The sequence below is a fragment of the Mirounga angustirostris genome, unplaced genomic scaffold (genome assembly GCF_029215605.1).
Source record: "Mirounga angustirostris isolate CCGP_5_RB_7025 unplaced genomic scaffold, mMirAng1.0.hap1 SCAF_6, whole genome shotgun sequence".
NCBI lineage: Eukaryota > Metazoa > Chordata > Mammalia > Carnivora > Phocidae > Mirounga > Mirounga angustirostris.
The window spans coordinates 153,740,130-153,765,487 of NW_026991714.1; the positions used below are offsets into that span (position 1 = coordinate 153,740,130).

Consider the following 25,358-nt stretch of genomic DNA (forward strand, 5'->3'; position numbering starts at 1 on the left):
ACCCAGGAGAAGGAGCTGCTGGGCTGGGCTGGCCTCTCCTGCTTCGTAGAAATGGCCCCAGTTCTGCTCCCAGGTGTGGGATGTTCCCAGAGGGTGTCTTCGCCCTGGGAGCAGGGTGTGCATGGTCACTGGGAAGAAGTGCTGGACGGGTCAGGCAAGGTCCCCCACACCTCGCACTGCCAGGCACTCCGGTACCTGTGCTGACGTCCATTCCCAGTAGTGACCAGCTGTGTCCTCTGGGGGGACACGGACAGCTCCACCCTTGAATCCGGGCTTCTGGTGAAGCTGCCATGGTCCAGGGCAGCCCCTGAAGGTCCAACCTGGTGGTCCCCGTGTACCTGCTAGCCCAGATCTGTTGGGTCAGTGTGACCTCACAGCCAGGTTTCTGGGGCTCTGCTGGGGCCCGTGTCCGGGTCCTGGTGAGACATGATCACGGAGCCAGGCCACACCCACATCCTTGCTGCCAACGCAGGAAACAGGCTTGAACTCAAGACTTGAGCTGACCTCAAGAGTCGGACGCTTAACCAGCTGAGCCACCTGGGCGCCCAAGATTTACATATTTTTGCAAAACCGTAAACCTCTTTCCCTGTTCCAATCTCCAACATCACCAGATCTGTCTCCATCTAGAACCTCCTCTGGGGGTTGGTACCACCCCCACAGGGCATCCTGCAGCCGCCCTCCCTGGACCCTGGTTTCCCGCTGGTGACCGGAGCCCTGAGTCCCCACATGAGCACCTGGGGTTGCATTTCTCACTGCCCGGCCCTCAGCAAGTGGGGCAGCGAGCCTGCCTCCTCCGCCCGGGCCAGCCAGCTCCTCACAGGACCTGCGGTGCTGCTTCTGGTTCTGCGGCAGGCCCGGCCTCCGCCCCGCCCCCCCAGGGCGCCCCCACCGCAGCCGTGGGACTGTGGGAGCCGCCCGGCCCGCGGACAGGCCTGTGCACCCCGCAGCTGCGGGCACGCGACACACACAACACAGACACCGAGCAGCTCTTACGTCGTGATGCTCAGAGGTGAGAAATCTACAGAAACACGGCAGAAGTATCTCTATAAAAACACTCTTCATCTCCCCCTCCCCCGGACGCACAAGCCTGAGTGGCTCCCAGGGAGCCCGTGAACGGTGTCCGTCTGCCCACAGCAGGGCCGGCGCCCATATGTACAGCTGGGGGTGCTGGGACCTCTGTGACTGCCGGGAGTGGGTCAGGGGGCCACCAGGAGAGGCCATGGGCCTCCTGCCACAATTGCCGGGAACGGAGCCGCTGGGGAGGGGGGCACCCAGCCTGCTTGCCCACCCCTCGGCCACACTGACAGCCTCCGGTTGCCCTATGCTGACGAGAGCCAGTGGGCAGGCAGCCCGTCCCAGGGAAATCAGGGCCAGGGTGCAGTGGGGCCACCGGCCGGGTCTGTGCTGGGAGGAACTGGGCTGCTTGGCTGGGAACGTCCACGTGGGGCCTCTGCCCGCCGCCTGTCCTGTCCTGCTGGCCGACCGAGTCTCCAAAGCAACTGGCGTTAACTCTCAGTGAGGCGGGAGGGGCAGATGGAGCCGCACATGGGCCCCGCGGGGCGCGCCCCCTCCCGGTCCTCCGCAGCATCCCCGGCCTCGGGGGCGGGTAGGGGCTCGCTCGTGGAGTCCTGGCTCTTCTTCAGCCTGGTGGGGAAACACAAGGAGGGGCTCTCTGCAGCCTCATCAGCAGCCCCCGGACGCTTCTGGCCGGCACCCAACTTGTCCGAGGACTCACGGGATGGGTCCCCCGGGAACACTGCTGGACCTCATGTCCCTGCAGGCGCCACGGGGAGCTGAGAGCGATGTCCAGCCCAGCAGCGCCCTGTGTGACCACTGAGGCCCCAGGCTCGAGCAGTGGGGCTGGTGAGCCAGAAGCTGAGGACACCTAGTTTAAGTGCATTCCTGTGCATCAGCAATTTTGGAACAAAGCTTTGCAGAGAGCTTGACCGAGTCAGTTCTCACTCAGGCCTCTGACCTCCAGGATGGAAGCCAGTGCCCTAAACCAGTGCCCACACATTGTCCTGGTCACTGAGGCAGGACAGAGCTCAGAGCTGCCTCCTCCAGGAAGCCCTCCGTGCCTCACCTTGCCACTCCTCTCCTGGGCCCACTGTGCTGGGCTTCCTCCCTCCCCTGCAGCAGGTGTTAGCGATCTGTGGCTTGTCATGTCTTCCTGCCCCACAGTCCCTGGCACTCGGTAAGGGTTTATGGAATGCATGAGGGGTAGCAGTTCATGCGACTCTGCAGGACCGCGAGTCATCGGCCCGTCTGGGCAGAGCACCGAGGGTCTCCCCAGGAGATTCTGGCAGTTAGACCCCCCATATAGAACTGAAAGTTCCCAAGGAGCCCTCCTGCACAAGCCTGAGCTGGGGCCTCCCACCCTCTGCCCCTAGGGCTGCTGCCCTAAGGCCCCAGGAGGGTGGGAGTCCACTTCCCAAGCCCCCTGATGCCTCGTGGCTGCTGGGGCTCAGGACCTGTGTGGCCCAGAGAGCCTCAACCTCCTCCCTGCCCGCCGCTGCCCACCCCCAACACACTCACTTTTCTCTGTTAAAAATCACAAAGTCTTGCTGGATGGCATCAAGGCAGTCCTGAAGGTAGTCATTCTCCTATTAGTCAGAAAAACATACCGATGAGTATAGTGGATGCTCTGAGGCTCCCTCGCATCCCCTCAGGGGGTTCCTGAGCTTGCCTCCCTCCCCACCTCTCCTGTGGCCTGCACCTGAGGCTTTCTTTGGAGACCTGCTTTCAGGCTGCTGGAGGAACTGCCCGGGCAGCCAGAGCATCTGGGGCTTTGCATCTCCTGGGTGACCTTAGCCAGCGACCAAAGGATGCCCAGGTTGGAAGCTCCTGCCTCAGGGTGGGTGCTGACACGGAGACAGTGTCTGCAGGATGAAACTTGGCCAGAAACCACACCTGGCTTCACTCCCTCCCCTCCTTGCACCAAAGCCAAGGCTGTGGGAAGGAGGGAGCTGGACCCCGGAACCTGGGAGGGCCTCTGAGTGGACATGGGTGGGCACATTAGCCCCGCGATGTGCCCGCACCTTCCAGCCTGCAAGAGGCCCCCCTGCCACGGGAGGAGAGCAGCACCTCTCCAGGCTCCTGCAAGTGGCACAGAGCAGCTCCCCCAGATCTGCTTCCACCTGCCCTCCTGGCCTCTGAACAGTCCTGGTCACCAGCAGCACGGCCAGTGTGGGACCTGCTACGGTCAGAAAGCCGCTCCCTGCTGTGGGAGGACAGCCTGGGTGAGCACCCGAGGGCTGTGGGAGGGCGGGGTGTGGGCTATGCAGTTGCATGAGGCATCCTCTCATGACCGGGGAGCTCATTCCCTGGCAAGACCCCTGAAGTGGGGTCTAATAAGCTGCAGGGAGGCTCCTGGAAACTTGGAAGACATGATGGCCTAGAAAATTCCAGAACAGCCTGGGGCCAGTGCTGAGGGGAGCTCAGTCTCAAGAGAAGTGGGCAGCTAGAATGGGTCGACAGACTCAAAAGAGTCAAGAACCAAGGACCCTTCAGATGACCATGTTCTCCTGGAGGCCCCAAAGGACATTCCTTTCAGCAAGGTGCTAAGGAATGAGCTGGTGAGGGTCACGGCACCATGGGGCAGCTCAGCGCTGCCTGTTTTCTAGAAACCATGGTGATGATGGCATGTGGGAACGGCAGAAGCCTGGACCTAACTTAGCCGGACCTAACCAGGTGGGAGTAACCAGGGTCACGGCAGTGGGTTTGCAGTGACAAGCAGGTCACCTCCAGCCCCGGGATCCAGTGATGTCCGACGGGTCACAGACTGCCCCTGGGGGTCGGAGAGGTGGACAGCGAGTGCTCAGACACGCGCATGCGCACGCACGCGCTCGCACATAGGCAGTGAGATCAAAGGTACGAGAGCAGAAGGCTGTCATCAGCAACCTTGATGGGAAATCACAGTCATTTCCCGAGCGTACCCCTGAGCACACCTGGGGAAGGGGGAATGCCGGCCTTCGGAGGTCGGTTGGATGCAGGGTCTGCTGGGACACCTGGCCACGCCCACCTCACCGGGGCGGTGACCCCAGCCCCACCGCGTGGCTGTCGCCCCGCCGCCAGCCGCCGAAGGCACCAACAAGGTGCACTCGTGGCATCCGGCAGAGCCTCGCGGCCGTGGGGAGCAGCTTCTGTGGTGGAAGAGAAGGTCCTGCTCCCTGACCCAACAAAGCAGCCTGGTCCTGATAAATCACAAGCCCGCGTCTGCGGCGGAACGGCAGTCCACGACTTCAAGTCTGCACCTTTGCCTTCGAACATTCAGGGCACAGGGACGCCGCTCCCTGTTCTCTTCCTGCCCCTTGGCAGGCCCGGCCCCTGGCTTGTGGCAGACGGCGGGGGCCACAGCACACGTGACCCCGCGGCCGCTCCAGGCGCAGCGGCTGAGCGGGAGGCAGGGTCCTTTTGCCGCACCGGTTACGCGTAGCTCTGGGGTGTGGCTCGCGGCCTCCGGGTGGACGGAGGCGTCCTCTCTGTGCCCCCCACAGGAAGGACGAGGACCGGACTGCAGTCACCCGAGGTGGACCGTGGCACTTCCGTGGCCTTGGCCCAAGGCCGGCTTACCCTCCCGGTCCCTGTCACGATGGAGCCAGAAAGAGCCTCGCTCGTCTGACGTTCGCGGTCCTGCGCCATGCTGGTGGTGATGGTAACTAGATGGGGGGCAGGAGGCGGCACGTCCTCCAGATGTCCTTGTCCACACGCGGCCACGGTGGGGGGATCAGGCGAACTGTGCCCGGCCCTGAGTGGGCTCCAGGCGCCCCCAGCCCGAAGCTCCTCACACTGGTGGTCAGCGCCCACTGAAGACTGGAGGCCAGCACCCGGCATGTGCAACTCTGTCCTCTGCAGTCACTGCCCTGCCACCTTGGCCTCCCCAGAGGAGCCACCACCCTGGCCAGGTGACCGCCTCCACCATCAGGGACAGGGCTCCTGCTGATAATAAATGGACGAGTGCACACACTCCCGCCTGAGAAACGATGCGCCCAGGGCTCTGAGCTCTCGGGCGAGGGTCCGCGTCACGCCAGGAGGGGAGCGACTGACACACAGACCCCCAGAGGAGCAGGTGCGGGTGGGGAGGTACATGAAGGGACATGGAGGGCGGGAGCGGCCAGGGCTGTGGTCCGTCCTGCTAACCGTGCTCATGTTGGTTTTCGCAGGAAGCCTGAGGCTGGTTCCAGAACTATCCAGGGCACGGTGGGAGCAGGTGGTACCGAGGTGGGCCGCACACACCACGGGGTGCACAGAGCACCCCCTTCCATGGCTGCGTCGCGTGCGTCGGCAGGAAGCCTTGTGCTGTGTCTGTGCGTCCGTCCTGCTCTGGGCGCTCTCCTTCCAACGCCCACACTTGCACCATTTGGCCCTCGGCCAACACACACATGGTCGGAAGGCCGCAGAACGCATGTCCCTCCTGCCCCGTAGCTGATGGCCGTGGGGGCTGGGAGATGAAAGCCAGCATCCTCGAAGTGTGGCCGACACGCCAGGGTCCCTGGAGGGTCAGGCTGAAGCCGCTGTCCACGGGACTTTGACATCCACCCCCCGGGGCGTATTTCCTGAATAAACCCTTTGGATGAATCCCTGTCTCCAGGCAGACGTCTGTGGGGCCTTAATGAGCACTGATACCCCAGCTGTGACCACAGAGCGGACCCCAGCTGTCGTCCGCGGAGCCTGCGGCCAGGCTCCACTTCTAGCCAAAAACAGACCCGGGAAGCAGCTCAGATACACTTCCCAAACCTCCTGCAATTCACCGAAAACGCAAGGGACCCAAAGCAGCCGAGCGATCTTGAAAGAGAACAAAGCGCAGGACTCACGGTTCCTGATCTCAAAGCGTACTACAAAGTTACAGCCATCAGGACAGTGCGGGGCTGGCACGAGGAAGACGGACAGATCAATGGGGTAGGATCGCAAGTCCATAAATAAGCCCTTACTTTTGGCGGATTAATGTTTGAAAAGGATGCCAAGCCGTTCAATGGGAAAAGAAAGGTCTTTACAACAAACAGCGCTTGAACGAGTGCATCCACATGCAAAATTTCGACCCTGGACCCCAACCTGACGCTATCCGTAAAAATGAACCAAAGCGGACCCCAGAGGTAAAACTACACAACATTTAGAAGAAAAGGCAGAAGTGAATCTTCGTGGCCTTCGGTCAGGCAGCGGTCTCTTAGGTAAGATGCCAGAAGGAGGAACGAGAGAGCAGAAGTGGACACCCCGTGCTTCACCAAAGTCCAACGCCTCCGCGAACAACACCTCCCGCAAAGAGAAAACCCACAGAACAGAATGCTTGCAGCGCCTCTGATAAGGCCCTTGCCTCAGGACACGCACACGACTCTTAGCAATCCCCGCAGGACCAAGGAGCGTGGCTCGCCTGCTTCCGCGGAGGGGCTCACAGTGCCCACCCCACAGCCACAGCAAAACAGCCCACCTGGAAATGGGCGGGGCCACACCTGCAATTCCAGCTCCGCACACCAGGGGCCGCCACCAGATGCCGGGCCCCACTGCTCCCCAGGATCCAGGCACCCCAGGAATGCCCGCAAACCTGCAGCCCTGCAGGGGGCGACACCCACCTCCCACCTGACCCTGTGCAGGGGAGCAGGTGTGAGGAGGTGACACTGGGCTGGGGGCCTCCGCCAGCTCAGACGGGTCCAGGGGTGGAAGGGGGTCACCAGTGGCTTACAGGGTCACCACTGTGACCCCTGTACCTCCAGGTGCTTCTGAGTACCAGCTGTTCCCCGGGGGACAGGTGCAGGATTGATCCCATGCCCACAGCCTGAGCTCCCCAGGAGCGCCCCCACCCTCCTGGGGCAGGAGAGGGGTTGCTGTGGGTTACACTGTGTCCCTCCCAGACTGACATCCTACCCTGCAGCTCCCTGGAATGTGACAGAGTCAGGAGAGGGTCATCTGGGGTTAGGGTGTCCCTGTAAGAGGAGACACACACAGGGAGAGTGTGGGAGACCCGGGAGCAGAGCTGGGCATGATGCGTCCCCAGCCCGAGCACCACAGCCAGAACGGGAGGGATGTCACCTGCGTAGGAGAAGGACGAGCGGGGCTCAGGTCGGGGGGGGCCCTCAGATCAGGGTAAGGCAGGGAGGACCCCGCACCAGGCCCGTCACTCACCGACTGCGAGCTGTCCCTGCTGCTGTCCCGGGACCTGTTCTTGGCCAGCCGCTTCTTCTTCTTGTGCAAAGGCCTGGACTCCAGGATCATCTCCTCCAGCTCGAAGGTGGGGTCGCAGTGAAGGCGGCCTTTCTGTGGGGGGACAGGAAGCTCAGCCCTGCCTGCCGGTGGGCCCACACCTGCCCAGAGCCGCTGCCCATCGCCTGCCAGGCTTACATTGGGCACGAAGCCTGGCGCCACCTTCTTCTCACTCAGGTCCTGCCACAGCACGCCGGCCAGTGACGGGGCTGCCTGCATGTCCTGCAGGCTGGACACTCGGTGCTTGGGGTCCACAGTGAGGAGCTGGAACGGGGCCCACGTCAGACGGTGCCCAGGCCCAGCACGATCCTGGTGCACAGAGCTGACCGCCTGACCTGGGGCCAGGGTACCCCAGGGAGGCCTCACTACAAGGATCTCAAGGGTCAGGCAAGGAAAGGGGGCATCTACCTCGGGTCAGTCCAGTAATGTGGCCAAGGGGACAACCTGGCCAAGCCCCTGGAACCCAAGGCCAGCAGAGGCCAGCAGAGGGCATGTGGGGTGCCCAGGGACATTCTACTGCAATTCACCAGCAGGCGGCAGCCTCAGCCTGGCTAGCTGCAGGGAGGGCCACAAGGTCCTGGGCACAGCCCCTAGGGAGCCCCAGGGCGCCCTGTGTGACCAGGTCACGCAGGCTGGGTGTCCCCCCACATGCTGTCCTTCCTCTTAGAGGAAAGGAGGTAGACCTATCTGAGGCTTCCCCAAGGCGTGAGGCTTGGCGCATGGATGGTCCCCGCTCCCTGTTTGGGTCTCTGGGGGCCAAGGCCTCACTGCGGGAACCACCTGGGCAGGTGTGGGCAGAACTGTCAGCAGAGACTGGGTGGAGAGCCCCCTGGGGCCCGGGAGAGGCCTCCGGCTGCTCGGCTATCATTCCAGGGCGAAGGTCTCCCGCAGGGGTGAGGGCACGTGGAGGAGGGCCCTGTGGGCCGGGAGCCAGAGCCGGCTGAGCCTTGCGTGTCCAGCAGGCTCTCCCACGCCCGGTCCTGAGCCCGGAGGCACCGGTGTGCTCCACGTGGGGCTCCCTGAGTGGAGCGCGGTGGGGCCAGCCCAGACCTGCACCCCGGCTGGAGACGCTCGGAGAGCATCTCCAGGTCCCTGCCAGGCTGCGGTCCCCTGGGCTGCCGCAGCCGCACGCTCAGGCCGTGGGAGGTGCAGGGGGCTCTGGGGTCTTCTCTGGGTGCTGCTGGAGCTGCGGCCAGCTCATCTCCGACACAAGGACGGGCTAGAGGAGGCCGGAGCACGGCGTGGGTCCGGCTCCCAGCCCACACGTGCCCTCCCCCCAGCACGCCTGACACGGTGACCTGTGCCTCAGTTTGGGCATCTGTGAAATGGGGTGATCATCGTGGGGATTAGGTGAGCCAACGGGCACGTGGGCTTCAGCTCACAACCAGTGCTCGGCAAAGAGCCTGTGGCCGGACGGGCCGTGGGCCTGGGCGGGGGGGGGGGGGTCGGGGGCGGGCGCGGCCTTCCTCCGACGGGAGAGGCTCACCTTCCGCAGCAGGCCTACCATCCCCTTGGACCAGGTGGGCACGTACTGCACGCTCGCCGTGCTGAACAGCTGCACCAGGGACTCCACGGCGTTGCTGGAGTGGATGTCGTAGGGCCTCTGGGGGGGGAGGCAGCGCTACACCAGGTGCCCACCCCCACGCCCAGAGGCACCTGCGGCGGTGACCACCCCCAGCGCAGGCACAGCTCCCAGGGGGAGCCCGGGGCCGGGAAGGAAGCACGTCACCCCTGAGAAGGCCTGGGCCTGGGTGGGTGGGCCCTGAGGCCAGGAGGGGTGGGCGGCGTGGCTCAGGGTGCAGGGTCTCGGAGGCCCCATGACGGGGTGGCCACCAGGATGACCCCCACAGGAAAGTCCCAAGAAGGCCGACCTGCTGACAGGTCTCTGACCTGCCCACGGCCCCAGGGGACCCTCGGGGGCTTCCACTCCTGCACCTGCTCAGACAGTCTCTCTCCATGGAGACGCTCCACTGAAAGCATACATCCACGGAGCGGGCGGCTGTCCCTGAGCACCCATGGGGGGGGCAGCCTCATCCTTCCCTGGGCACTCGGGCCACCGCTGGGGGACACAGCCAGCTCAGGGTCCGGGGCCAGCTCCTTACCCATCCACGTAGCAGCTCGTAGGCCAGCACCCCCACTGACCACCAGTCCACCTCGAAGGAATAGCCGCTCCCACCACTGACGAAAGACTGGAAGATCTCCGGAGCTTTCCAGGAACGGAGAGGTAGCTGAGTATCCTGGACCCACAGGCCCCAGGCCCCCTCCTCCACTAACTGCCTGGGGGCCCCTCCTCCCCCTGGTGTGGGCTGTGGGATCAAATTGGCTGTGCTTAGCAGCCTGCCTCCGTCCCACACCGTCCTGTGCCTTCAGGGGAGTGACCTGAGCCCCCCCTCCCCCCCCCGGCCTGGGTCGGACACAGCACGCCCAGCAGTGGGCCCGTGGCCTCGGCTCACCCATGTACGGCTTGGTCCCAGCTAGTGCGGTGGCCCGCTCCCCGTCCTTTATGATGGTGGCGATGTTGAAGTCGGTCAGATGCGCATGCCCTGCGAGCAGAGAAGACAATGCAAGTGTCCCAAGGGCTGGAGACGCATCCCATGGGCGAGGCGCACGCCCCCACGTCCAGCCTCACACAGCCTCGGCTCACCTTGCTCATCCAGCAGGATGTTGTCGGGTTTGACGTCCCTGTTGAGGGAGCAGGAAATGGGGAGATGGTCCAGGAGCCCCGTTCGTGCCTTGCAGTCCCTGGCAGGGTGGGGCGTCCCCTCAAGGGCCCCTCCCCACTCAAGGCAGAGGCCCCAGAGACCCAAGTGGGCCTTAAGAAGTTGCCACCTGGCAACATTCTGACGGAGCCAGGTTAAACTAGCTATCCTGGTCTTGGGGCTGGGGACGCCTCCAGCCCCCCACCTGTTGAGGCCAGACAGACCCGGGAGAATGCACTGGGACACAGGGGTGCTGGAGCCTCCGAGGACAGATGCAGAGCCCCCTCACCCGCACCCCCAGGCTGGCCCCTCTCCCAGAGCCCTGGGGCTGCACCGAATTGATGATCTGGGTCTCTGCCTTCCACCAGCTGGCCTCAGGCCTCACCTTGCCTGACTTCCAGGTGCTCAGTCAATGTTTCGTGCCTGAATCGTAACCAGATAACAGAATCCCCCAGGGCAGAGATGCAGAGATCCCACCCATCCAACTTGATAATACACCACATGCATTTGCTTGTTTTGTTCTCGGGTACAGCTTTATCTTCCTAACTTGCTTTCAGCTAATGTTAAAATTCGTTTCAGTCCCCAGGGGCATGGCAGATGAGCAAATGGCCTCTGCTAGGTGGTGGCCGGGATCCCACAACTGGACAGACCGGATGAAGGGGACCCCCATCCTGGCTAGCCGGGGGCTGCTCGCACAAGACCCACCCCCAGGGGGGCATCAGGTGCACAGCTGTGGGGCTGGCCTGGAGCCAGGCGCTGATGGGCCCAGGTGCTACACCTGAGGGCGGTCTGCAGGCCAGGGGGTGGGCAGCCCATGCAGGAGCCTGTCCAAGTTCTGCAGGTGGACTGGCCTAGGCAGGCGGCCCAGCTGTCCGGTGTGCACACACCTGTGGATAATGTGCTGGCTGCGCAGGTAGTCCAGGGCCAGCGCCATCTCGCAGATGTACAGCTTCACCGTGTCCTCGGAGAACTGGACGTTCTGCTGCAGGTGGTAGCGCAGGTCCCCGCCCAGGAGCAGGTCCACCACCATGAACATGTCCTCCTCGTCCTGGAAGGAGTACCTGAGGGCACCGGGGGAGAACGTGGCACACGCATGACAGGGGAACCGAGGTCACAGCTCCTGCCACACCTGATGAACCATCTAAGGGCTTGGGTACCCCCACCTCCCACGGGCACTCCCCAGGAGCAAGGCCCTGCCCAAGGCACTGACTCTGCCCGTGCTCAGGAGCTGCTCTGAGCCAGGACCCTCAGGAAGGACAGAGCAGCCGGTCCTGATGGGAGGCAGCCCAGTGGGGAATAGAGATGCTGGGAGTGACCAGTGGAGAGAACACAGCATCATTTTTGGCCATTTCCCTGCTGCTCCTCTTCTCTAAAAAGGGGATAAAAACATCTGCCTTGGAGGATTGTTAAGGAATGGAGACCACAAGGCAAAATGCTCAGGCAGTGCTGCACAAGGGACCAGCTTCTAACAATGGTGGTGATGGTGATTATGGTGGTGATGGTGATGGTGATGATGATGGCAATAACAAAACAACAGTTTAAGGATCTCCTTCCACTTTGTAATTTCTTTTGTGAGCTCTCAGAGGGAGCTCTTATTGTTAAGCAACTGGCTCTTTCAGAATGACGTTACAAAGAATTGACTTTTTTATGTGCTATTCCTCTGCCTGCCCACCAGAAGCCACCCTGCCCTCATCTCAGGGACAGGTGGCCTGGGGAGGGGGATATGGGACCAGAGAGCAAAGGGACTTGGAATGCCAGGCTCCAGGACAGGTCATGAGTCCTGGGGAGCAGTGGACGAGAGCAGATGGCCTCCCACAACGGAAGGTGAAGCTGCAGCGGCCCTGTGCTACCCGGCCCTGGGATGGTGGGAGGCAGGCCAGCCTGTGCAGATGGGGTCCTGGCTGCAGCAGGGCGGGAGGGGAGGAGTAACTGTAACGATGGCTCCCATCCTGCCTCACCTGGGTGGAGCACTTTGCCTGTATAGATGCACCTCCTGTTCTGCACTGGGGACCACTCTGACCTCTCTTCCACTGAAGAGGTGACTGCGGCAGGGTGGACAAGTTCAACCCAGGAGCCCATGTCCTGGCCACTAGGCACCCTGCCTCCCCAAGAGAGGCCCAGACGGCCTGGGAGGGAAGCTAAAGCCCCCATGTTGGGAAATCCCAGGCCTTCCTTCTTGACAAGCCTCCATGCCGTGTCATGGTTGAGGGTCAACCACAGATAGCAACCCATTCCTGTGAGGCTGCAAGCAGGTCGTTTACACCGCACTGAACTACCACCCTAGCGGAGCAGTCACCACCTTTGAGGACAAGGGCTCTGACCCTCCCTGGCCATCAGGCAGAGAGGGCAGGTTTAAGGGGTGCTTGGATGCCTCCAGCTTTAGAACCACTGTCCCAGGATGCTGAAAACGCCACCATGGAGCACAATGATGCGGTGTGGCCCTGCTCACCTGTGCTCGCACAGAGACTAGACAATTGTAGGGCTGTGGAGCCACAGCAAGGGAAGTCAGGGGCCGCATCCGGGGGTGAGGAGCCGGAGGAGGCCTGGGCAGCCCCGGGCCCCACTGCCCTGCAGGCCTGGCTCAGCACCTGGGCAAGGCCACGCCCCCTGTGGCACAGCCAACTCTTCCTCCTGTGTTACAACCAGGCAGGACCCCGGGTTCTGACTCGCGGAGCTGGCTGCGGCCTGCTGGTCACGTTGAAGGACCTCCTGCACCTGTGGTCGCCCCAGGTGAATAACCAAAGGGGGGTCTTCAGCCCCGAGTGTGTCCCCGGAGGAGCTAGCACCAGGTCGCTCTCAACAATGCCCTGTCCCACCTTTCTGTCCCCAGATGCTGGTGGGGCTGCCTCTCCCTCCACGTTCGGCTGACGGACCCCCCGCTCATACTTGGGGGGATGTTTCAATCGTCCCGAGGCGGCACTACCAGGACCAGAACCCATTCACCGCACGCCTTCCCAGCTGCTTGAGCTCCTATGCCCACAAGGGCCCTTGGGAATGCCGCCCAGTCAGTAAGCCCATCAGGGAGCACAGACCCCAGGATGGGGGCTGTCCGGGAGGATTCAGTGAGGACCTCGTGTCGGGGAGGACCCTCGTGCAACAGGACTCCCACGTAGGAAAGAGGCAGTGATTTCACTGCAGTAAAGGGCTCCTTCCCCTCCAGGAGCTGGTCTGGGTGCCCATTCTATGGAAGAACTCAGGCGCCCAATACTCTCCCCACTGGCCTTAGTGGCAGAAACTCCTTGGGCCACAGGCCTCTTTGCGGGAAAACCTGGCCCTTCCGTGGGTGGGGAGACCTGCGTTGACATGGTGCGCCCTGCACACCTGGACAGCTCTGGCCCCGGGGAACCAGAAGCTGAGTGGTTGGAGAGCCAGGGTGTCCCCAAGGCAAGGGAGGAGGGAGCACCGGGGAAGGGCCCTGGGGCAGGGGAGGGTGGTGGCAGGTCACCCACCACAGGTTCACCAGGAAGACGTGTTCGATCTCCTGCAGGATCTCCAGCTCCCGGAACACGTTGCGCACCTCATCCCGCTCGATGCACTGCTGCTTGTTCATGTACTTCATGGCGTACATCTTCTCTGTGTCCCGCTTCTGCACGATGCACACCTGGAGGGCAGACGGAATGTCCACGTCGATGCCACCACCCTCACCCCCCACCCTGCCCGCTGTAGACGCGACCCGGAAACGACTGGATGTCTTTGGTGGGGCAGGACCCAGCCAAGAGTATAGCGCTGGGGCCCCGGCCCTTCCCCAGCGGTGATCTGGCACCCCTTCCTGGGGCTCGGAGCAGCCGCTGACTTGGCAGGCTGTGGGGGGAGGTTGAGGAAGACCCCCTCAGCCAGAGTCCTGCACCGGGAAGGCCCCATGTGCAAGAGCTGCTGTCCTCATCAACCCTCGGCCACCATCCCCATCGCAACAGGGACCCTCCTGTGACGACAGGGGAGTCCTTGCATGGCTCTTAAATGCCAACCCCCTGGGGCACTGAACTGCAAAGTCAGTTAGCTCTGTTGATGGTGCTTACACGTTTGGGACGGAGAGACACAAGAAGCACACAGACTTGGCTGGGGCAAGCCCGGGTGGCCAAGGGGCATCAGTCAGAGCCAGGGACGAAGGTCTCCAGAAGGAAGCGGGGCTAATGCACAAAATCGTGGGCTGGGGGAGGGGGGGCAATGCCATGTCCCCCATTTAGGTTGTAGAGAGACCACTCAGGGACAGATAACCCAAGCCACATGTGAGGGTCCCCTCGCCTTCGGGCTTCAGATCTCCAAGCCACAGGAGCCAGGGTGGGGTGGGGGGTGGGAAAGAACGGGAGGAAGTGGAAGATTCTAGAACTTGAGGTGGGTGGGAGGCTGTCCCCGGCGCCTCACCCAAAGGCAGGTTGGCCCTGACCAGAAGTGTCAGTGAGCATCAGAGTCTCAGGCCAAACCCCCGGGATCCAGCCCGTGTGGGGGAAGCCCACATTCCCTCACCAGGAATGCATCCTAAGAAATGAAGGTGCTTTTTTCAGAAGATGTTCATCATAGTTGAACAAACTGCTAATAACAGACTTTCAAGCAACCTTGACTTCCAACAACCTTACAGACATGGGCAAGTGAGCTCCGTGAAATACCACGCAGCCACGGAAACAACTTTTATAAAGACTTTTAATGACGTGTGACCTTTTTTATAATGCCAAGCAAAACCCAAGGCTCCGGCATTGAATGCATGATGTGGAGGCGAGGTCCCGGACGCAGGCAGAAACGGGAACGGAGTATGGGTGTCTGGCGGGCAGGCGATGGGTGACCGTTGGCTTTGGGCTGCGGACGCAACAGCTGAGCAGCTGTAGCCCGAGTGCCGAATGCGCCCACATGATCCAGGACAGGGCCTTCGTGAGCTGCAGATGCAGTTTCCGAGGTAACGCCGCGCACCACCCTGCCAGCCCCCAGGGAGGCAAAGCTTGCCGGGGTGACGCCCACGGGCACGGAGGGGCATCCTGCCATGCTGGGCTACAAGGACCTCTGAGCCTGCTCAGCTCCCACCTCCAACCCACCCGGGGGCCTGTGCAGGCCACCAAGCCCCCTGCAAAGCTCTGCCTAAAACTGCCTCTAGCTGGGCTGACTGCCAGAAAGCTCGCAGCCAGGGATCCGGGGGCCAGCCTCAGACCTGCGTCGCTTCGTGTTTCCAAAGCCCCCCTACCTGGTCTGGATGCCCCGAGTTAAGCCCGTCCTTCCTGCTGTGCCCAGACCATGGTGGGGGCAGACACACCGAAGCCCCGTCCCTGAGGGGGGGCCACAGCCAACGTCCTGCCCCATCCATGCCGCCAAGGCTTCCCATGTGGATAAAGGCTGGGAGCAGTTCCCGTCTTCCCATGGCAAGAGGAAATGTGATGACCAGAGGGAGGGGCCCCGGTGTGTGGTCTTTTGTCACAGTGGACCCAGGAAGCCAAGATGGCGGGCCGCCCGCTGTCCTGGGAGCCGTGAGGGACGGAGAAGGGTGGCCAGTGTCACTAGAAGGCATGGTCCACGTCTGCTCTCTTTCCCAGCTGTCGGGGCTGCTGGGCGGAGATGGGCGGCCTGTCTGTCGCACAGGGTTCCGGGCCTTGCTGGACAGAGACTGGGCGGAGGCAAGGCCCCCCCACGCATGAGGCCACCAGTGTGAGAACCATGTGCTTTCTAGAATCTTCCTCATTTCAGCAAAATGGCCCAAAAGTCATCTGCAGGAGGGACAGCCCAAGCGCTCTCCCAAAGGGCCTCGGACCGCCGGGCTCAACGGGCTGTGCTGCGTCCCCGTCTCCATGAGCCCGACCTCCGATCTGGGGCCGTCCCCAGGGACGCAGACTGACAAAAAGGAGCAGTGGAGACCAGGGTTTCCCGGCAGGTAAGTGATCACAGGCGTAAAGCCCAGTCACCTGCTTGTCACCCCGGCTCTCGACGCTCTTCCTCAGGATTTCTGGGCCTGTGCGGAGAGGGGCATGGCTGGCGGGCTCCCCCCGTCGGCTGCACACCCGAGGGGCCCAGAGCGGCAGGCAGACTGCACCCCCACCGGGGCTCCTGGCCGAGGTCATGGGAGGAGAAGCCTGGAGCTTCAGAACCGCCTCCACGTCTGCCCAACGAGGCACATTCGGTGGCTCCCCGCGAGGCCGGCAGTCCGGAGAGCTGAAGGCCAGCCACCCCCTCCCACTTTTGGGAGACCTGGCTGACACGGTGCTGCGGTCGTGGACTGTGGACGTGTGGGTTACCACGGGCCCATCCTGCATGTGACAGCTGGGATCACGGGTGAGGTCCTGCTGACAGGGCCCAGGGAGCCCAGCGCTCACACCACATCCCAGGGTGCAGTCCGTCCTGCTGCCGACGACAGTCAGCTCCCGCCACACAGAGGGACAGACGGATGGACGCAAGAGCAAAGCCAGCCCTGTTTCCAGCGGACACTGCCCTCAGGTAGGAGAGCGCCGACTTCTGGACAGGCCGTGTCCAGGGAGGCCGGGCACCTTCAACAGGGGAAACCAAGGCCCCAGCCGTGGAGCGACTCAGAGCTGCCTTCCAGGACTCGGTGAAATTCTGAAAGAGGAAATTGTCTCAAGTGCCAGGAGATACTGCTAGCCAGCCGTCTGATGATGGGAGGGGGCTCTCCACGGCTCGGGGTTTGCGGGTCCAGCCCCCAGACACACCTGTTAGGTGGGTCTCAGCCTCAGCATCACCTCCCTGCCCAGTGGGAGGAGAAGGCCAGGCTGGCGGGGTGGGGACAGCCGCGTGCTGAGGCCGCCGGCCAGAAGAGGGGCGGCAGAAGCCCAGGTTTTGGCGGTGGAGACCTGGGACTCTGCTTCGGCCCCTGACGGGAGAGCTCGGACAAGCAGGATCTGCAGTGCTGGGCTTGGGCGCCATCCCCGCCATTCCCACCATCCCCGCTGTCCCCGCTCAGGCGGCATTTACAGGATGGGAGTGGAAGTGCTCGGGCCTGGGAGCAGGCTGCCGCATTCAACCATCTCCTCCAAGGACCTGGTCTGGGCTTTCTGAGCCGCTTCCTCCAGTCGAGGACTGAAGCAGACAAGCAGGATGGAATCGGACTGAAGCGCCAAGAGGAATAAGCTCTGCTGACCGGGGCACCTGGGCGGCTGGGGTTCCATGCGTAGCGCCCAGGGACAGCCCAGGAGCAGTGGTGGGTGATGGCAGGGTAACTGCCATCTTAATTCAATGCTGTTGGTGTGCGTTGCAGATTTAGTGATTCACCCCAAGCTCTTTTCCTTTCCAAGTAGTTTTTGTTCCCCAGAAAGCAAATGCCTGACAATAGGTACTTAAAGCCTCAAACACCATGAGGAAAGTGCCTCCTGCTCCCACCTGGGGAGCTTCTGGAATGCTGGGGGGCGGGCAGTCCAGCAGGGATGGAGGAAAGAGAGCAGGAGCGCCGGCCTCCATGGCACCACCCTCCGGAGGGCGCCTGGCTTCCCTGACACGCAGACCCACGTCCAGACCCCACGGCGGGCTGCGCCTCGCCAGGGAGAGCTGGGGTCGGTGTCTCCCAGGACGGGCGGGCATGCGCAGGAGGTGGAGGTGGAGTTGTGCTGACCTTTGGGTGGTTTGACGCCCCTCACCCCCACCTCTCGTCCCGCACCCGGTTTGCTGACTTGTCCGCCTCTGCCCGCCTCTTCCAGCAGCCCCATGGACCTGATTTTGTCTGCCTCGTTCCCAGATGTTTCAGCAGGACTGGCATAGAGTAATGAATATTTCATTAATTATTTGAAACCGAAGGGTCCCAGTGCCATCCAGGGGAGCTTCCTTCCCAGGCAGAAGGAACAGGTCTGGCCATGTTCCTGCCCCAGGGCCCCCAGCAGGATGCTAGGTGAGCCAAATGCAGGCAGGACCTAGCCACACAGGACCCCTCATCCACAGACGGGCCCTCAATCGGGGGCGGTTCATATTCATCTTCTCATGTCACGCCCACGGCAACCGCCCCCTCACGGATGAGGAATGTGGACGAGGAAACGGGGTGAGAGTGCAGTGGGCGCCCACGCAGCCCCATCCCAGCCAGCAAACACAGCGCCTGAGTCAAGGCCAAAAGATGGCGACGGAAGATTTAAAACCACCTCTGCTTGCAGATGACCTGGCTTTGCATCTGGATTTGACGGAATCAAAGTAAGCACAGGGGAGTGAGGGAGGCTGTCATTCTCTCTGGAAAGACTCAAGAGTGGGCTGAGCATGTGGAAGGCAGGTTAGGCCCGGAGACCTCATCAGCCTGTGGCTCCTTCCCGAGCAGCTTTACCAGCACGATGAAAACACCACCAGGGATGTTTCACTGTGGTTTGGGCTCTTTCTTTGCTTTGTTTGTGTTTGTTTTTTCCTGGAGCTAACAAGTTGCTCATACAATTCATTTGGGAAGAAAATCAAGCAAAAGTAGGCAGAAAAAAACCTCTAAAAGGAGAGCAAGGCCGTGCCTTTGCCCACCAGGCAGAGCCTCCTCAGTAAGCGATCCTGGAGCAGGACAGACGGGCCAGCCAAAGAAAATGAAGAGAGCCCGGAATCAGCCCCACGGCACAGAGATGTGTTAGTATATCATAAAGGTGGCACCTTGAATCTGTGGGAAAATGGACTTTTTTTTTTTTTTAAAGGATTTTATTTATTTGACAGAGACACAGCGAGAGAGGGGACACAAGCAGGAGGTGTGGGAGAGGGAGAAGCAGGCTCCTCACCGAGCAGGGAGCCCGATGCGGGGCTCAATCCCAGGACTCTGAGATCATGACCTGAGCCGAAGGCAGACACTTAACGACTGAGCCACCCAGGCGCCCCAAAAATGGACTTTTTAATAAGTGGTGTTGGAATCACTGAATAGCTATATAAAAAAGATACAATTTGATCCATTCATGACACTGCGAGCCAGGATAGACCCCAGATGCATGAGTGTTAACATGATAGCTGAAACATAGACGTGCTCCACGAAAGCGTGCCCACAGAGCTGCGTGACCCAGGACAGGACAACGTTCCTGTGACGCGAAGCCCCCGGCAACAAGGGGAAAGACCGATAAACAAGATATAAAAATAAAACATATTTTACATGGAAAAAACACATAAACTTGAAAGACAACACAGTGGGAAAATATTTGCAATTTACGTCAGAAACAAAACGTTAGTGTCCCTGATATAGAATGAACCTCTAAAAATAAAAGAGAACATCAACCCGACAGGAAAAGAGGCAACGGATACGCAAATGGCCTCCTAACACCTAAAAAGATGCACAAGCTTGCTTATCATAAAAGGCAAAGTAAAAACTCACTGAGACGCCATTTCTCTCTGGTCAGACTGGCGAAAATCCGAACGTTGGGAACACATCTCAGAGCAGGCGCTGTGGTGGGGAACACAATGGGGGCTGGCCGGGGGAGGCCACGTCCAGGCCCTCACGTCCTCACGTTTACCTTCCAGCCCACACGTCCGCACCTGCGTCCACGAGCGGACCCCCGGATACACTGGCAAAGCTGTGCGGAGGCTCACGCACGTAGATACGGCCCTGCCTGCAGCTGCACTAGCTGATGACAGCCCCTCGCCTCCCCCAGGGTGTGCGGTCGGCTGGACAGCAGCCCCCAAACATGTCCATGCTCTAATCCCTGGACCTGCGGACTTGTCACCTCACGGCACAAGGGGCTTTGCAGATGTGATCGAGTGGAAGCTTCAGAGATGGGGGATCACCCCTGAGCACACAGGCAGGCCAGGTGTCATCATGAGGGTCCTTACAAGGGGAAGGAGGCAGGAGGGTCAGAGTCAGAGAAGGAGGCAGGGTCTGAGCGATGCGGGGCCACGGGCCAGGAAATCAAGACATGCAGGCTCCTCTAGAAAGTGGACGATGCCCCCTGGAGCCTCCGGAAGGAGCCAGCCTGCCCTCAGCCTGACTGCAGCCCACGGCTCACCCACGGCAGACCTCTGGCCACCAACACAGCCACAGAACACATCTGCAGCCACTGCACTTGCGGCTGTTGTCACAGAGGCCACGGGACACCCATCAGCACGTCCGCCCAGGGTCACGCTGCCACAGAACGGAGTGTTGGTGTGGAGATGGCGGGTGGGGAGTCACGTCCAGAAATCCGATGACGTGAAAAGCAAAGCATGGAGAAATGCGGAATGGAAGCCACCACTGATTTCAGAAGCAGGTTGTATGAAAATATGAAAAAGAAATGAATGCGCATATAAACCGAACTGTTTCCAAAAGAGGAAACAGGAGGGAAGAACAAAAGAGGCTGCCCTTTCCTGAGTGGACAGATTTTCACGGGGCACCACGCAAATATCCTACACAAACATCACATTTAATATAAAGGGCAACCCCTAGAAATCGAGAGCAAAATAAGACATAACACGGGGTGTGTATCCAGGAGGTGGGTTCATCAGAGAGGAACGACTTCAAGGGGCTGTGAGCACCCCCCCGCCGTGGGATGCCCCACGTGGACCTCCCAGCTCTGGCCACGACGAAGGCCTGTAAAATGCGGCCAAGTCCGGGAGCGGTGAGCAGCCCTGGAGCCCAAACTGTGGTCCTAAGTGTCACCCCCCACACCAGGAGGGGCCGGGGTCCCACGGGGAGACCAAGGCTCTGCTCCTTGGGGCGAGGGCGTCGAGTCACACCAGCAAGCGATGGCACCATCGGGGCCAGTGAGCCGAGCCCCAACAGCGTCACAGTGTGTGGACTGAAGGACGGCGCAGGCGACCCATCCCCAGAGTCAGCGTGGCGGTGGAACGCCACTTTGCTAGCCAGTAGAGGACACCAGGGGACCAGCTCTGTCCTTGGACAGCGGAAGAAGGCGTGTGTCCTTCTGGATGCGCTGTCCTCCTGGACAGAGAACGGTTACGGGTCAGCAGAGCTGCAAAGCCAAGAAGACTTCGTGCCAGAACCAGAATACCGCCTCTTGGGGCTCCTCAGGAAGCCACGGGTGAGCCGCCCGCGGCTAACTCGGACGAGACCACGGTGGCCGCGGACAGAGCCGGGCAGCAAGTCAAACCGGATCCGCCCGCTCGTGTAGACCACGCCCGGCTCGCCAAGGGCGGGGCCGTTCGGGATCACGTGCGGGGGCAGCACACACAATGACCTGGACCGTCCGCAGAAAGCGCGGGGAGAAGGGGGCCGGGGGGCCGGGCCTCGCGTGGATTCTGTTCTGAGTCATTGTATAAATCCTCACCATCATGACCACAAAGCACCAGTGGGATCGTCTGAGTCTGACCAGGTCCGGGTAGGAGCCACCGGCGCGGATTATCCCAGGGGCCGAAGGGACCGAGACCGTACGAGCAGAGACGCCCGCTGAAATGTTCACAGATAAAGCGGGACAATTTCGGGGTTCAGTTCAGCTACCCCGAGTGTGGGCAGGTAGCAGCTGAAACAAGATGAGCACCGAGCTGGGAATAGGTGCGGGGTGGTGAATTTTTCTCCTCCTCCCCATTTGTATTTATGCTTGAAGTTTTCCAAAATGAAAAATGAAAGAAGATGGGAGGCTGCACCCTGGTGGCCGTGGAGCCTGATGGGGACCTCAGCAGCAGCCCAAGCGTGGGCCCGACCTGCTTCCCCAAGGCGCAGAGCCCGCAGGATGGGCTGGTCGGCGAGGGACGCGGGGCCCAGCTCAGCGCTGGCATGTGGGGAGGCCTGGAACTCGGGGTCCTGGGGGCTCACGGCTGACTGCCCTGAGACACGGCCCTGCCTTAGCCCACTGGGGGCGGCAGACCTGACAGGTGTCCAGACACGCTGACTGGAGGTGGACCCTCGGGGCTCCCAGGGTAAGCAGCCTAGGTCAAGGGCACCTGCACCACCTCCCAATCCTGAAGAACAGCCTCCAGCCGCTGGCCGTTGCACCAAGCCGGCCTAGCAAAGGAAGCTTCCTTCTCACCCGGGACACACACGGGGGTGGCCGCTCCTGCTGGGCCATGGGCTCACCCCTGGCCATCCACCCACTTGGTGCACCCAAGCCGCTTGGCCTGGAACCAGGCGCGCCTCTCTGGCCTCGGCCCCCAGCAGCCCCCAGCCAAGATAATGACCGTTCATGCGCTGATCAGGGAGGAGAGTGAGAAAGTGGGTGGGAGTGTCCTCCTTCTCTGGAATCAGTCACCAGGGAGACGGCTATTTAAAGGCACAAAAGCAAAGCCTGGGTGACCCAGAGACCAACCCAGCAAGTTCACATTGTGCTTTGGCCCACTTCAGAGCATGTGATAAAGGGTCTATTAGATGCTGCTCCCAGCGGAGGCTGCCATGCCGGGTCTCTTTGTGCCTGTGAGTCTGAAGGAGACGGTGACAGCTGGGAGGGTGCCAGGCACCTGCAGGTCCCAGCCAGCTTCGGCCCTCGGCCTGGGCAGCGTCCAGAGCAGACCCCTCCACCAAGTGAGCTCCCTGGGGTAGGGAGAGGAAAGAGGCTGTGCCCTCAGCCCCGGCCCTCCCTGCTGCCCTGTCCAGCCCCTTCTAGCTGGGCACTGACCTCCCACTGCCCCTTCACAAATCCTCCCACTGCTGCATGCACGGTGTCCCTCTGGTTCTCTGACCAGTGCCTGTGCCCTCCCCCCACACCCTCCGCCTCCCTAGGGCTTGGTCTGTTTGGGCGTCAGCATCCCTCACCCCTCGAGAGCCACCGTGTAGCCCTCAGCCCGCACCCCACCCAGCCCAGCAGGGCCCCTTCTGTGAGGTGGGGTGGACACAGGTCAGCTGGGCAGGGTCCCTCATCTGACTGCTGGCTCTGTGGCCAAGCCCTTCCCATCAGGGTGCCCCAAGTTGGAGCTGCTTGTAAGGTCACTTAGGAAACTTCCACCTGAACACGGGCCCTGTGGAGCCGCGTCGAGAGGGGAGGACAGCAGCGCAGGGAGCCCTGGGTGCTGGAGCCACGAAGAGCTGAGAGCCGGCCCGGCTTCTGCCGAGGGGGGCTGACACCAAGCCCCCCTGACAGTGTTGGGAGCTCAGAGCCTGGAGCATGAGCACACCGGGGCCTCTCCAGCCCTGCCTGGGGGCGCAGGGTCACACTGAGCCGGAGCTCAGGGCCCTCGGGGCTGCTCCTCGCAAGGCTGAGACCCTCCTCCCTTCCTCCCTTCCCCCATGTGGACGCTCGGGCCCCTTCCAGCTGTCCGTGAACCATGCTGTTGGGAACATGGGGGTGCAAACATCTGTTCCAGTCCCTGCGTTCAGTTCTCCGGGGTGCGCGCCCAGGGGTGGGATCGCTGGACCATAGGGCACCTTGTGATATTTTAACGGCAGTTTAATTTTTTTTTTTTTAATCTCTTCTGTTCATTGGCCTATTCAAGATTGCAACTTGTATCATCAATTTGGATAATTTTCTACTTTGCTGGGCTTTGGGGTTTTGCTGATTTGGGCGGGTGTGTGTGTGTGTTTGGGGTGTGTGTGTGGGGGGCGGGTGTGTGTACGTGGTGTGTGTGTTTGGGCGGGTGTGTGTGTGTGTGTGGGCGGGTGTGTGTGGGGGGGTGGGTGCGTTTGGGCGGGTGTGTGTGTACGTGTGGGGGGGCGGGTGTGTGTGTGTGGGCGGGTGTGTTTGGGCGGGTGTGTGTGTATGCGTGTGGGGGAGTGGGTGTGTGTGTGTTTGGGCGGGTGTGTGTGTGTGTGTTTGGGTGTGTGGGGGGGCGTGTGTGTGTACGTGTGTGTCTGTACGTGCACACATGTGCTGATTTGGGCGGGTGGAGGGGGCAGGGGGGTGTGTGTTTGGGTGTGTGTGTGTGTGTATGTGTGTGTACGTGGTGTGTGTGTGTGCGGGTAGTGTGTGTGTGTGTGTTTGGGCGGGTGTGTGTGTGTGTGTTTGGGTGGGGGGGCGTGTGTGTGTACATGTGTGTGTGTGTGTGTGTCTGTACGTGCACACATGTGCATGCTCACGGGCTTCCCTGGGCTGGGACGAGGCTCTTCACGGCCAAGGGCCATTTGCGCCATTTGCGTGGCTATGAGGATGGACCCTTGTGGGAAAACCAGGGCTCGGGCTTGGGCGTGTGCGGGGCCCACAGGCTGCTCTGCCTGAGGGTGACCAGCGCCAGGCCACCAGCCGCCGGCTCCTGCAGACACTGCCGGACACCGTGCATTCTGGTGGCCACGGCTAGCCGGCCTTCAGCAATGCTTCTCCCCAGGGCTCCCCTAAGTGACTGGCATGGTCAGGCCACAATCAAGCACGTGATGCGAACAAGAGCACGTGCGCACGGTCTCTAAGATCCAGAGTCCAGATCTGGTGTCTGGACGTCTCAGAAGGGGCTGTGAGCCTGGTCCAGGAGCTGGAGGGGCAGGACACCCGAGCTCTCGGCCACAGCTGCTCGTCCCCGCGGCGTTTCTGCCAATACAGAGCGTGAAACCCCAGAAGGCTCCTCCTTTGTTAACGGGAGAGGCTGCAGCACCTCGCTGGGCCGCTGGGTGGTGGGTCACTTGCTTCCTCTGCAGTGTTGCCACGGCAATGGCTGGGTGTCCTCACAAACAGGGACCCCCAGGAAAGAAGCAAGGCCGTAAGCTGTAGGACTGCACTTCCTGCGCCGGCCCCCACCTTCCCACTCTTGCCTCATCTCCAGGGTCCATCTGAGGATCTGGTGGTCACAGGGGCATCAGGAGGTTCCTCAGAGTTGTTGGGGTCTGTGGCCAAGGCACACTGTACCCCCACTGTCTTAGCTCTTTCCCCATAAACTGGAGAGAAACAAGACATGCTGGTCCAAACACTTCTCCCCTCCACAAGTAACAGCTCAGCCAGCGCTCCTGCGAGAGCCAGACCTGGGACAAGGGAAAAGGGTCCCCAGGCCTCACAGCTGGATAAGAGCCCCCATCCCTGCCAGATTTCACAGCAAGCACCCTAACTCAGAACCCAGAGCCTCCTGACAGGTCTGGGCTGGGTAGGGGACAGAAGGTGGCCAGGCCCGTCTACCCACAAATGGACAGCAGTAGGCATTCCCAGAAGCCTCCGTGTGAGCTCCAGCCCAGCCCTTCCGCAAGTGAAGAAAGGAAGGGGGTGCCTCTCATACAGGGCATGCAGGGCAGTGGGGAGGAGGAGGCCTGGCCAGGGAAGGTCAGAACCGATTCAAGACTGGGCCATGAGGGCAGAGAGCGGCTGGAGTGCAGGACAAGGGCCAGGACATTCCTACTCAAACACCCAATCGTGCCCACTGTGCAAAAGCTAGTCACATCTCTGAAAAACGCACCCAAGTCAGGGAACTCTGGACTCACAAGGGGACACCCCACCTGCAGGAGACGGGCCTTTGCTTCCTGAAGGGCTGTGCCCTTCTATTGCCTCAACCTTTGCTTCCTGATGGTCCGGCAGCCTGACCAGGTGCCCCCTTGAGGAGGCTCTGCAGACCCCAGTCCCAAGTGAGACCTGGACTCTGTCCCACAGACAGCATCACCGGGAGACGGTATCTTCCAGCAAGGAGGACATTCAGGTTGGCAAAGCCAGATCCCCACCCACTGGCCACACCCGCCACAGCGCTGCCCCCGCCCAGGTTGGGCGCATCAGCCCCAGCCAGTGACCACCCAGGTCCTCGGACCACAGCGGCCACAGTGGCTGCGGGAATGCA

At 61.5% G+C, this 25,358-nt stretch overlaps 1 protein-coding gene across 5 annotated transcripts in view; it reads right to left on the reverse strand.

Annotated features, from left to right (window-relative positions):
* Nucleotides 1-984: 984 nt before the first annotated feature.
* STK32C (serine/threonine kinase 32C) overlaps nucleotides 985-25,358 on the reverse strand; it is a 71,301-nt gene continuing 46,927 nt past the window's right edge. For all 5 annotated transcript variants that reach the window (XM_045879104.1, XM_064595482.1, XM_045879105.3 and 2 more), the window contains 10 exons: nucleotides 13,343-13,494; nucleotides 10,781-10,954; nucleotides 9,839-9,876; nucleotides 9,648-9,737; nucleotides 9,297-9,400; nucleotides 8,681-8,797; nucleotides 7,333-7,458; nucleotides 7,117-7,248; nucleotides 2,536-2,603; nucleotides 985-1,644 (listed from right to left, as the gene is read on the reverse strand). In XM_045879104.1, the coding sequence (XP_045735060.1) occupies nucleotides 1,506-1,644; nucleotides 2,536-2,603; nucleotides 7,117-7,248; nucleotides 7,333-7,458; nucleotides 8,681-8,797; nucleotides 9,297-9,400; nucleotides 9,648-9,737; nucleotides 9,839-9,876; nucleotides 10,781-10,954; nucleotides 13,343-13,494 (1,140 nt within the window). In that variant the 3' untranslated portion in view covers nucleotides 985-1,505. The remainder of the gene's footprint in view (nucleotides 1,645-2,535; nucleotides 2,604-7,116; nucleotides 7,249-7,332; nucleotides 7,459-8,680; nucleotides 8,798-9,296; nucleotides 9,401-9,647; nucleotides 9,738-9,838; nucleotides 9,877-10,780; nucleotides 10,955-13,342; nucleotides 13,495-25,358) is intronic.